General features: G+C 47.6%; 1 protein-coding gene across 1 annotated transcript; it reads left to right on the top strand.

Moving 5' to 3' along the window:
- The first annotated feature begins 1875 nt into the window (after positions 1 to 1875).
- On the top strand, positions 1876 to 12500 carry LOC137160114 (zinc finger protein RFP-like). The gene is made up of 7 exons (XM_067558559.1): positions 1876 to 2292; positions 3778 to 3873; positions 6037 to 6267; positions 6591 to 6613; positions 7359 to 7474; positions 10563 to 10634; positions 11986 to 12500. Exons 1-7 carry the CDS (start codon positions 1876 to 1878, stop codon positions 12498 to 12500), a joined length of 1470 nt encoding a protein of 489 aa, XP_067414660.1.
- Positions 12501 to 13293: the final 793 nt, after the last annotated feature.

The raw sequence follows: 13293 nt of genomic DNA, 5'->3' as shown, positions 1-13293 counted from the left end.
CATCTCAGGCAAACACCCAGGCCGAAATACTGATACAAACCCCAATGACAGACTTAGATCCTGACAACACGGACAGCGAGTGTGGTTGTGCTGTGGTAGGAGACTGGAGCAGGGAGCAGTCTGTCAGCGCTGGTCTCTCATCTCCACACCAGGCGCGCTGGCTACCAGCCCTGCCCCTGGACTATACAAGCTCTGCTCCCCTAGCCCAGCTCATGTAGCTGTCCGTGCTGGGCCACCAGGTTCCTCGGGTTATTTGTAGGAGTGAATGAACCCATCACTGGACCCCAAGTAAAACCCTCTCAAGTCCCCTCTGTCACGAGTGCTGCCCGCTGCCCCTCTCCTGGCCAGAGGGACATTACAAACTGCTGCTTGCACAGTTTGCTACTGGTCGTGGTTACTAATATCTAACAATTGGCTGCCTTTGCCTTTCCCCATCCCATAGTCCAGAGGTAGCATTCCCATCACAACTGGCTGCCTGTCACCTTTACCCATCTGCTGTCCAGGGACAGCAAGTTGTGATGATAGGGATCTGCTTGTCACAGTGTGGCGGTACCTCTATCTTTCCCCATCCCCTGGTCCAGGGGTAGCACATTGTGATGGTAGGGGTTGACCTATCACAGTTGTCCTACCTATACCTTTCTTCCTGCTCTAGTCCAAGGGCAGCAAATGATGACAGATGGGGGCGTTCCTGTCACAATCTGCTATTGGTGTGAAATTTCTATTTTAAATTTGGACACAAAGAAAGAAAGTCCTTTTGTGATTCGGAAAAGCATTCTACAGCGTTGAACTTCAGCTTTCTAACCAATCAGACTGCGTGTGTATTTAAAGAAAAAGTGTTAACAATTTGGTTTGAGAAAGAAATGCTGCGGCAACACAAGGAAGCATAATATGCAGCTGATAATGTGAGTTGGCTACTTTACTGCAAATTTCCTTCTATTCCCTGGCAGCTGAAGGTTCCTAACAGATTTATTTCAGCAGGACGATGTAGTTGCTTCTTTTTTGGCAGGGAAAAGTATCGCTTAATTCTTTTGTTTTATTTTAATCATTCCTCAATCTTTGCCTTTATCCAGAGCCATAGAAATCAAATACCCTCATGACAAAGTTAAGATAGAAATAAATTTTATTCTCCAAATTTTGTCATCTGAATCTACAGGATCCATATAATTAAACAGAGTAAAATAGGAGCATTCAGCTGTGGTTAGCACACTCTCCTAGGAGCAATGTCTACACTGCAATTCAAAGAAATGTAATAAAATTTACTGCAATTGAATGAAATTTAATAAAAATCCCATTTTTATTGTTTTGTACTGAATCAGAATGGGAAGAAAAATCTTCCTGCAACATTAAATAAAAATTCATAATTTGGGGGGAATTGTTGCGTTATATTCTGATTTTGACTTTTTCATTTTATATTATAATCGATCATGTAATATAAAATAATTTTTTTTAAAAAGCTGTTTCAAACTAAAAAGCCAAAGTGGAACATTTTAACCTTTTGAAATATTTCATTTTATGAAAATCATTGAGGTGAACACATTCCCATGGAAAGTTTTGATTTAAAAAAAAATGGCATTTTCGGACAGAAAAATTGTTCCATTAGAAATTTTTTTGACCAGCTCTAATTTTTACGAGTGACTAAACAGGACAGGTTGCAGGTATCTGCAACATTTTGGAGGACTTAGTGTCAATTTGCAGTAATCACACTTCATTCAAAGGTTCCTCACAATTTCACAAAAACAAACAACATCAGACCCACCAGAAAGGACACACCCAATGACTGGGCAAAGTTTCAGCCCAGGCCATTTCTGAGAAGAAAGGGAAACTAAAAACTCCATTTCCTTTCTCTCATCTCATCTCTTTACTGCACAAGTAGCCATGGCTGCTGCGAAAGCAGCAAAAACTCTCCAGGATGAAGCGATCTGTCCCATCTGTCTGGAGTATTTTAATGATCCGGTGTCTCTAGATTGTAATCACGATTTCTGCAGAGCCTGCATCACTCAGTGCCGGGCGAGATTCAGTACAACCATCTCCTGCCCTCAATGTCGAGAGACCTGTCCCCAGAGGAACCTCAAGCCGAACAGGAAGCTCAAGAATATTGTGGAACTAGCCAGAGAACTCACCTTGCAGCCAGGGAGGGAACAAGAAACAGAAAGACTGTGTGAGAAACACAGGGAGCCTCTAAAACTGTTCTGCAAAGAGGACAAAATCCCCATCTGCCTGGTGTGCGACAGAGCCAAGGAACACAAGAATCACACAGTCGTTCCTGAAGAGGAAGCGATTAAAGAATTCAAGGTATGACTGAGCATTATTTTTATAGCCAGAGCCTCGGGAAACTCACCTTCCCCAGCATTCGGATTTTCTTTAGCCCCAGGCAGCCACATGATGAGCCTCATCCCAGGATTTCAGGCCTATGTAGGTTTTTCAGCAACTCCTCCAAAGGCTCATGCAGGTGAAGTGTGGCCCTCCATAAATGTCCTAACGCTTACATGCTGGAGCGAGGGGGGGAAGAAGCCCTCCTCTCCTATACATGGTGTCCTGGGTAGTGAAAGACCCTCTTCTCTGCCCCTCTCCAATTCCACCACCTCCCAACAATATAAACACCATGTTCGAACTGCTCCTCTCCTTGGGATTATCCCTTTCCTGAGCAGGCCAAAGTCTAAATAGACAAGATAGACCGAGGGTGGGAGGGGAAACTGAGACACAGAAAGGGGACTTGACTTACCCAGTGTCACTGAGCAGGTCACTGGCAGAACTGGGAATAGAACCCAGGCTAATAAGCCTCTCATCAGTGTCCTGACCACAAGACCATGATGCATTTGCACAAGCACTGAAAAATATTCAGCAAGGCCGTTTGGAGGGAATGGTGCTTTGATAAACTGCCCAGGCCCAGCAGGAGATGGTGCTTCCCACAGGGATTCTGAACTCCTGTGTTGCTCCATGAAGGGTTAAACTCAGATGCCGGCCTGCACTAGAGGAGATCACTAGGCTAAACGCTGTGTGGACCCTCAGCACCTTGAGTACATGCACAGAAGGGCTCCACACAGCGCAGGTCCATGCCAGATACCACTGGGATTAGACTGGGTTGCAGGAAAACTAACCCTGGGCGGTGCTGAGCTGTGTCAGTCTGAAGAACCAGCGAAAGTGGTTCCATTCTCCTTAGGCTGCTCTCCATAGCGTGGCATTTTGAAATCTCTAGGACCCCCTGCTTCCGGGAGCTTTGATGGGAGCTGGGGAATAGCTACCCAGGCAGCATTGCCACTGGAAGGGTCCAGGACAGTACGAGGGCAAACGCCAAACATTCCTGCCAAAAGTCAACACGTCTAACAGGGTTTGTCCTATTGCTCAGCCCAGTTCTGTCCAACCGGTGCAATTCCCAGCAGTTCAGGGCTGAAATTCAGTGGGAGTTGGGCTCCTTGGAGAATCCCAGCCCATATTCTGAGCCCTAGTGGCACCTGGGATTTGTCTCTCCTTGTTGGTAAAACCTTCCCAAAAACAGGATATTTCACACGGTGAAAGGAAAATCCCAGGATCTGACGTCAGTGTCATGTTGGTGTCAATCAATGGAGAAACCAGGTCAAACAATTTCAAGAAGCCTGAAAATAAAACACTCCCAGTGTCCATTAATATGACTCCACTTCCTTGGTATAACTGATATGATGAACCCACTGGATTTTCCAGTCACCAGTGGTGTTTGTTTGTTTGTGTCAGAAAAGATCATCCCCACTCTCACCCTAAAAATAAAACTAACATCACTCAAATCATTTTCTGTTTCTTCAGGAAAAGATTCAGGCCCATTTGAAGAAACTGAGGGAAGAGAGAGCAAGACTCATGGAATTTCAAGAGAGCAGCAAGAAGAGAGGCCAGGAAAATCTGGTAGGTGATCATCATTGTTAACCTGCATTTGTAACGAGCTGCATAGAGGGTCATTCTCAATCTGAGCAATAAGGAGAGGCAGCGGCAATCTAGAGACTCAATTCTGTTTATCTCAATCAGTTGGGGGTGCAGCAGAAATCAGTGACGTGGGGAATAATCACAAGTAAATCAAAATTGGTTGTTTTAGCAGGAATTACTAGTTAGTCTTACACCATGAAGGTTTTCAATTATTTTCATTTGCGGATCCCTTTGGAAACTTCGAATGGAGGTGCAGACCCCTGTGGAAATCTAGTGTCTGTATAGATAGTTGAATATGCTCAGTTAGTTTTCAGTCTAAGACTATCTCTACACTTGCTATGATATTTGACGGCAGTGAATGGGAGATACGCAGGCCACATAGAGTAGCTTGTGTATCTCCCGTCGCCTTCCTAACTTCTATTTACTGCGGTGTCTTCATTTCGCTGCGCTGACGGGAAATGCCCTCCTGTCGACGCAGCGTTACTCTTTTCGGTGTAGGTGGATTAATAGCGTCGACTCCTGGGTCAATTGATTGGGTCTCCACTTCCACTCTGTCGATCTGGATACATTGATCAGTTTGCCGCCTTCAGTGTAGTCATAGCCTTAGTCTTTTGCAGACCCCTTAGACATAGTCCACGGACCCCCAAGGGACCCATGGATCACACATTGAAAATCACTGCCCTACACTACTGTAAACTATTATTCCTATCTACTGTATATTAACTATTAACTACTATTTTATAGGGAACAATTTCTATTTATGAAATAACAGAATTTTGATTTTAATCCAATGCACTAGAACAAAACCCTACCCTTACATGTTCACTCTTCAGTTTCTCAGTTTTTGGCCTCTGTAAGCCCAGAGTTTTGAGACGGTTTTGTTATATCTTGAGGAATCCTTTTGTGCAATCTTTGTTCAATGTTTTGATTTTCATCTTAAATAAAGACATGTATTCCTGGATCTGATGTACTGGTTTCTTGATGGAACAATTATCCCTCTGCTCCGTTCTGACTTACAGGCTCTTTGCGCTCTGACAATTTCTCCATTTCTGTCATTCATTAGGATGCTATCCAGATGTTTTGTTTTATAGTCCTTACTATTTTCTTATTTCTTCAGTCTGTTTCTCTTTAATTGCAGTTTATCATTTATTACAGGTTATTTCCTTGACATTTCACTCTTGTGAATGAGTGCTTTGTGGCCTTCGGGAATGTGGACTTTTGTCCATTGCTTCATGATCCTGGGATGCTCTGTATGTGTGTGTGTGTGTGTGTGTGTGTGTGTGTGTGCGTGTGGGTGGGTGTGGATGTACATGTGCACATACATCCAAATACAGAGGGCCTCAAAAATCCTGTCCCTAGTTTCATTCTTTGTTTATCTTCCCAGCTTTCTCTGTCAATGTGGCTCTGAGTAGAGCGGGGAAAATAACAGATCTTTTTCACTGGTTGGTATAAAAAAAATACATTGGATTGAACCAAAAAATGATTTTTAAATAAAATTGTCAGCAAATCACAAATTTGACATTCTCTTACTCAAGTGAAATGTTTAATTTTGACAAAATCAAAATGTTTTCTTTCAGTTTTGACCTTTTCTTTTAAACATATACACAATTATATTAAAAAACAAGGAAATTTTCTAAGAATAAATTATTTAAAATTTAAAATCCTGGAAAAAAATGAAAAAAAGAAAATGTTTTGAATTTTCATCTATTTGTTTTCGTAACAGGACAACTGGGTGACATTGGCAGGAAATAATGAATTGTTTCAGTGTTAACAAATCTGCAGTTTCCCTGGAAAAAATTTTAGTGCAGAAAATGTCACCCAGCTATAGTGTTTAGTCCTGCCTCCTATTGCTTTTGATCTGCATCTCCAAAGCCATAGAGAATACACCATTTGAACCACATCAGACATGGAAACATCCCTTTCTGAGATTCTGAGGCCAAGGGTTTGAGATTCTAAGGCCAAGTGGCCAAGACAAAGGATATGAGAAAATCCTCTCTAGTAACCAGAGGGTCTTTTTCAGTGGCAGATGATGAATTTGCAAAGACATTCTCCTCCTGCACACTCAACAATCCATGAAGGGACCCCAGAATCCACCCATGTCCCTGACCAGCCCTTTCCCTATTTTTTTAATATTTTCTTTTACAGAGAAAGACACAAACCGAGAGGGAAAAAATTGTGTCTGAATTTCAGCAACTGCGGCAGTTCCTGGAGGAACAAGAGAAACTCCTGCTGGCCCAGCTTCTAAAGCTGGACGAGGAGATTCTGAAGATACAAACTGAAAATATGAACATACTCTCTGCGGAGATGTCCCATCTCACTGAGCTGATCAGAGACATAGAGGGGAAGTATCAGAAGCCAGCAAGTGAATTCCTGCAGGTGAGACTGAGTTAGAAGCACTCCATATCCAGCACAGGGACAGGAGAGCTCCTAAAACATGGGCACGGGAGTCCCGTGCATGGGCATGGTCACAGAGATCTCAGTATAATTCAGTGTGTGCATTTTTGACATGTGATTTATTATTGTTCTTGGCAGACTCACAGACACATTGATATTAAAGATGGAAAAGCCCCATTAGCTCAGGGAATCCATGGCCCTGGGTCCGGGACATGGCCTCTTTTCCCCATACTTGCTAAATCCTTTCTTTGGAATTGAAGTGTATGTCAGGTGGGACTAATATTCCTTCTCTCTCTCTCCTCTAGGATATCAGAAGCACCTTGAGCAGGTACGTGGCTCTCTCTCACTCCCCCTCACACTTCACAACGCTGAGAAAGAGCTTGGAGATGATGTTAGCATTGCATCTCTCCAGGGCTCTGCACCAAAATGGGTGGGGAAAGTCACACTGTGGATAAAATTCTCCCTGATAAACTTCAACTTCATCCTGAGGTTCTCACCCTTTTATAGAAGACTCTGGAATTATCCATTCCATGTAAAGACTGATCAAAAGTATTTTGTAGAGACGCATCCCAGGGGAACAGGCTACCCCACGACTGTGGAGACAGAATATGGGCCTTTCCCTGCTGCGGTGCTGGTTACCATTCAGCCCAGGGCAGCAGTGATCGAGAGTTTTTCCCCCCTGAGGACTGTTTGGAGACCTGGGTGGAATAAGCTGCAGACAGGGAAGCTGGTGTATCAGTTTAGTTCCTAGTGGTCAAATTTTTACAACAACTAACATGGGAACCTTCTGTCCATCAGTAGAGCCCTGCAAACCCATGGATATCTGCTAGATGTCCCTGTGCAGGGCTCCATCCATCAGAGTATAGAGGCCAAGTAGGAAATTGGACAGAGAGAGACTCAATTCCCCTTTTATCACCAGAGCTGATCTCTACAGGCCAGGGTTGAAGAATATGAATGGGTCCTTTGGGGAGAAGGTTGCACAGCCATGGCCTGTGTTGCACCTTCTCGGAGGCTGGGAGAAGTAAAAAGAGTCACTAAGTGCAATATAACCATGTGAAATTGTTTGTGTCCAGGTGTGAGAAGGGGAAGTTCCAGCAGCCAGAGGAGATTTCTCCTGAACTGGAAAAGGGACTCAGTGATTTCTCCCAGAAAACTGTTACCCTAATAGAGACTCTGAGGAAATTCAAAGGTACTGAGAAGGGATCTAGGATGGAAAACTGGGATAAGCCTCTGAGGGCTGGCCTACAGTACAGTGTTGTTGGTGGGCTAGGGGGGTGGGAGTGAGAAACCAGGTTAGCTGGACTCCACTTTCCTGGGGTAAGAAGTCCTGGGTGGCTTCCCCCAGTTGCAGGGATGGAGGGGAGGTGTCACTGGTGACTTCCCCTGGCTCTGGCTGGGGAGTGGGGCATCCCACCAGGATCTTCTCGGGTAGCCGGTCCCCCAGCAGGCACCTGCCAGGGGAGCTGAGAGACTGGCATCTCAGTTCCTGCACTGCCCCTCTTAGATGGGTGGAAATGCTCCTGATGAGACCTGACACTGTGGGAGGAGAATGGCTCTGGCCAGTTGGTTCAGAACTAGATTATGCTTCTATTTAATTGTCAGGTGAGAACACCACACAGGGTGCAAGTATCTCAGGTTGATTAATTCAAATCCTCTTTTTGTATGAAAAGCATGCCTTGCAGTTACACTGACTGTTAAAGTAAGAAATGACAGACATACAGACAGACGTACTGGCCAGTTACCTTCTCCTGGGGCATCGGTGGGTCCCGGTGGATTTCACCTGTGAAGCTCCAACAACCCCTGACAATGTCTGACATATGACACACATCCAAATGATACATGTATTAGTTCTTTCCCACTCATCTGTGCGTGTTATGAATATTAAGTGTCTGACATCACTCACACACTGCACATGCCTGAACCTGGTAATGGGCAGGGCTTCTGCTGTGCAAACTATTTTCATGTTATTGTTCTCCTTTCTGATTGGTCTATTACCACTGATTATGCATAGGTCACTCTGACCCTTCCTCCGCAGAGGGGTTTTTGGACTTTGCTAATTGCTCCTAGACCGTACATTTGGGTGTCTGTGTCTGTGCACATTGTGTGACCAGAACATCTCTGTCCCACACACAGACTTCTGAACACATCACTTCATAACAAGGTCACTGAAGGCAACATTTCCCTTACACCAAGCAAACTGCCAACCAGTCCAAAGCCAAGTCAGTCAGTATAAACTCACCGTCTTGGTCTGTCCAAACTTATGAATAAGAATTGACCCAATGTAGCAATTCTCAATACTTAATACAACAAGTAGTGGCAAGCAGACAAATGGAGCTCATGTGGCAGGGGCCCAGGCATCAGCATGTGTCACATTAATTCATGACTTACCAAAGGTCATCACATTAAGGCCCAAATTTAGCAAAATGACCAAATTTGGAACACCCGAGTTTCTCTCTCCCAACTACAGAACAGCAGAGCATGACTGCAGGGATTGGTTCTGGGGCCGGTTTTGTTCAACATCTTCCTTGATGATCTGGAGGATGGGGTGGATTGCACCCTCCACAAGTTCGTAGATGACACTGAGCTGCGGGGGCAAGAGGGGAGGGATAGGATACAGAGTGACCTAGAGAAATCAGAAGATTGGGCCAAAAGAAATCTGATGAGGTTTCACAAGGACAAGGGCAGAGTCCTGCACTTAGGACGGAAGAATCTCATGCACTGCCACAGACTGGGGAGCAATTGGCTAAGCAGCAGTTCTGCAGAAAAGGACCTGGGGTAACAGTGGACAAGAAACTGGGTGTGATTCAACAGTGGGGTCCTTGTTGCCAAGAAGGATAATGGCATGTCGGGCTGCATTAGTAGGAGCATTGCCAACAGATCGAGGGCAGTGGTTATTCCCCTCTATTTAGAATTGGTAAGGCCACATCTCGAATACTGTGCCCTGTTTTGGGGTCCCCACTACAGGAAGAATGTGGAGAGAGTCCAGCAGAGGGCAACAAAAATGATCAGGGGGCTGGAGCACATGACTTATGAGGAGTGGCTGAAGGAACTGGGCTTGTTTAGTCTGCAGAAGAGAAGAATGATGCGGGATTTGATAGCACCCTTCAAGTCCCTGAAGGGAGGTGGAAGGGAAGATGGAGCTAGGCTGTTCTCAGTGGTGGCAGATGACAGAATAAGGAGCAATGGTCTCAAGTTGCAGTGGGGGAGGTTGTGGTTGGATATGGGGAAAAGCTTTTTCACTAGGACGGTGGTGAAGCACTGGAATGGGTTACCTAGGGAAGTGGTGGAATCTCCATCCTTAGAGGTTTTTAAGGCTTGACAAATCCCTGCCTGGAATAATTTAGTTGGGGTTGGCCCTGCTTTGAGCAGGGGGTTGGACTAGATACCTCCTGAGGTCCCTTCCAACCCTCATCTTCTGTGATTCAGAATATTATGATTCTAGTAAGGGCAGGGTGGAAGAGGGAGGGGGTGGACGAGGGATAGACGGATGTGGGCAGTGTAAAGCTGGGCCTCTGACACTCTGCACGCTGGCAAAGAAACACGGGGGCCGTTGTACAAGGGACGCAACTCTGGCTGGCTTCAGAACTTCCTCATGCTGTGCCAAGGTCTGCACCGGCCCCTGCAGCCACTGAACAGCAGAGTCACAAATTGCCTCCCTCTCTCCTCCTGCCAGTACAGGGTGAATCTGGACCATTGAGCCAAACTTCCCTCTGCCTCAATTTTCACATTGACAAAATTATTTTATTATTATTCACATTTACGCCTCTGGAGGACGAGGGCCCCATCGTGCTGCTCTCTGTAAAGATGCTAAATAAACAGACCCAACAGCTTACAAGTCAAGCTCTGATTTTCCAAACTCGTAACATTCTGTTAATGTCAAAGGGACCAAAGTGGGTAAAGTTACTTTTATGCCAAACTCTTTGCATGATCTGGGTCTAGGACTCCAGGTTATGACAAAATGGAGTAAATAATGAGACAAACCAAATGGAGTCTGAAATAATGGAAGAAAAAGTAAATCTCTTACAGATTGTCTCTCCTGGGATGGTTGTGAGGTTTCATGGATATTGATTCCACTGGTGGGAGATGCATGAATGAGAGAGGAAAGAGATGGTTTCAGAATAGTTTCTATTAAATACCCGAGTGTATCTCTCAGCCTCTCTGTCTGTTTCTCTGTCATCATGAAAACACAGTTAACTCATATATATATACACAGGTGGGAATGCTGTTATAAATATGAAACCCTGAAATTTCATCCCTTTTATCCTTTCCCCCTCCAGACACTCTGCCGTCTGCACCGGAGACAAAAAGAAGGGAATCCCTAGGATTACTCAGACTGGGCAAGATTGCAGGTGAAGATTAGTTTTAAATTATCAAAAAATTCCCATGAAAACATTTTCATGACATTGCTGATAAAATTAAAAACCAACCGACACCAGCCAGGACACACCGAGCCCTAAAAATAAACACATGAAATGCTACAGGGATCCCAAGCTGAAGTCACACAAACAATCCTAACACCAACCTCAGTGCTGCCTTCGTGCCCACGCTGATGAACAAACACTCGCATTGAGCAGCCCCAGAACAGAGTTCTCGCCCCTGGGGGCTGACACATCCCTCTCCTTTACCCCAGTGCAGGGGGGTCTCCCCATCGCTCTTCTCCAACGTCCTCCCTTTCCTCTGGGCAGGGCTGGGCTCTCCCATTGGAGCTGCTCACTGCATCCTGGATTGAGGAGATGCTCTTCCTCTGATGCTGGTCCCCCTCCCCCCTTCTCTCTGGGTTGGGGATGGGGTTACCCCACCCAATGCCATCTCCTGCTCTCTGCTCTTTATTGGTGCTGTCCCAATGCTGCATCTTCCTCTCTGCTCCCTGGCCTGAGAGTGGAGGATGCAGTTAGGGGAAGGAGCTTCCCTCTGGGCAGTGGCATAGGGAGGGTCTCCGGCGCCTGAGGGCCAAGCCTACATTTGCCCACCCCCCTCCTGGTGCCCTCCCTCGTGTACAGCAAGATGGGTCCAGGTGTGACACCCCCAGCTGCCCTCGGAAGGGGGGTCTGAACCTGCAGGGGGAGGAGGGGGCTGCAAACAAAGGCTTTGCTCCGCCACCCTCCTCTCCCCACACTTGCCCGGTGCCCGCCTCTCCTGCTGCAGCCCCACAGCCTGGGGGCAGATCACACGGTGATGGTCTCACCCCCTGCCAGCCTGAGACAGTGCGGGGCTGCAGTGGCGGGCAAGTGAGTTCCGGGCCAAACCTTACTGGGGGATGGAAGGTGCAGGAGGCTCTGTGACCCATAGTCTCCTGCATCCCCTGCCCCCTATTAAGGGCCAACCCTTTCCCACCAGCAGACCAGCGCCCCGGGGGCCTGTCCCCCCCAGTAAGCCACTGCCTCTGGGGTTTATAGCTGGTATCTGCCTTTTCTGCTCCCTCCGCACTAAAAGCTTCTGACACCTTCCTTGCTGTGTCTCTGCCACTGGGAATGGAGCAGCCCCAGCAGTGGGAGCAGGAGCTGAAACCTAAGAGAAACAGACTGAGAAACTTTAATGACAACTCAGCTCTGCTCTGCCTCAGGTGCCCAGGGCAGAAGCAGCTCCCTGGGATCCAGGCGTGTCCCAGCCAGAACAGGGCAGCTCGGGAATGTGAGGAATGGTCCCAGCCTCTCCCAAGGCTGAGCTCTGCCCCTAACGCTTTGATTCTCTCTCCTCCAGCGAATGTGACTCTGGATCCAGACACGGCTCATGCCGAACTCGTCCCATCTGAGGATGGGAAAAGTGCAAGATGGGCAGGCACATGGCAGAATCTGCCCGACAACCCTGAGAGATTTGACACTGCGCTCTGTGTGCTGGGCTGTGAGGGATTCACCTCAGGGAGACATTGCTGGGAGGTGGAGGTGTGGGGTGGGAAATGCTGGGCTGTGGGGGTGGCTAGAGAGTCAGTGAGGAGGAAGGGACGGCTCCACCCTAGCCCTGCAGAGGGGATCTGGGCTGTGGAGCTGTGGGGGGGTCACTTCCAGGCTCTCACCTCCCCTGAGACCCCTCTGCCCCTGCTTTGGGTCCCCCTCAGGATCCGGGTGTGTCTGGACTGTGACCGGGGTCAGGTGACATTTTTCGATGCTGGTGACGAGGCCCCAATCTTCACTTTCCCACTGTCCTCTGTCCCTGGGGGTAGAATCCACCCCTGGCTCCGGGTGGGGCCAGGATCCCAGCTCAGCCTGTGTCCCTAAGACACGGGGGGGGGGGGCGGGTTAGACAGTGTTGGGGGAGAACATTGAACTGGGGAACACTGAATTGGGGGGAAATCTGCCTCTCTAGCCTTAGATAAAGTGCAGTCTCTATGACCTCTTCCTATAGACTTCCTATCATGCAGTCTCTATGACCCTGGAGGTTGCTTTTGGTCTCCACTCTGTGCAGTCTCTGGCCTGTCAAACCATAGAACGCATTCAGTGATCGAGGTAGAGAGGCCAATGTCATTTGTTCCAGGAGGACCCTGGGGATCCTGGGTCAGACGGTGTCACTGAGACATGGAGGGACCAGCCCACTGGGAAATGGAAAAATGGGCTTCTCTAGCCACAATCATCCTAGTCTCTATGACCTGGACATGCTCATCTATCCAGTACTCTGCCTTATCTCTATGTCCCTGGAGGACTCCTGTCTACAAACGTGGATCTCTATGATCTCTGGCAATCCCTCCAGCTCCCTCCCTGCAGCACCAGGGATGGGTGGGGGACGGGGGGTGAAGAACCCCTGGAGCTGCAGGAGGAGCAGAGGGGCCCTGAGGGGCAGATGTGGGGGCTGCAGGGTCAGAACTGAGGGAGGGGCTGGGGGCAGAAGTGAAGTGGGTTGGGGGCCAGAATGAACAGCCGGGCTGGGGGACAGGCAGATGTGGGGGGGGTTGGGACACAGAATTGGGTAATTAGGGTTTGAGGAGAAGGTGGAGGCTCCACACCAGCAGGGAGCCTGGAAGAGGTGACCCAGGGCCTGGAGAGTGTGATCTACAGGCCACCAAGGAAGGGATAT

The sequence above is a fragment of the Emydura macquarii genome, unplaced genomic scaffold (assembly GCF_026122565.2).
Source record: "Emydura macquarii macquarii isolate MOO-44397 ecotype Brisbane River unplaced genomic scaffold, CSIRO-AGI_Emac_v2 contig_2140, whole genome shotgun sequence".
Classification (NCBI taxonomy): domain Eukaryota; kingdom Metazoa; phylum Chordata; order Testudines; family Chelidae; genus Emydura; species Emydura macquarii.
This window is presented reverse-complemented; position numbering and strand designations above follow the sequence as displayed.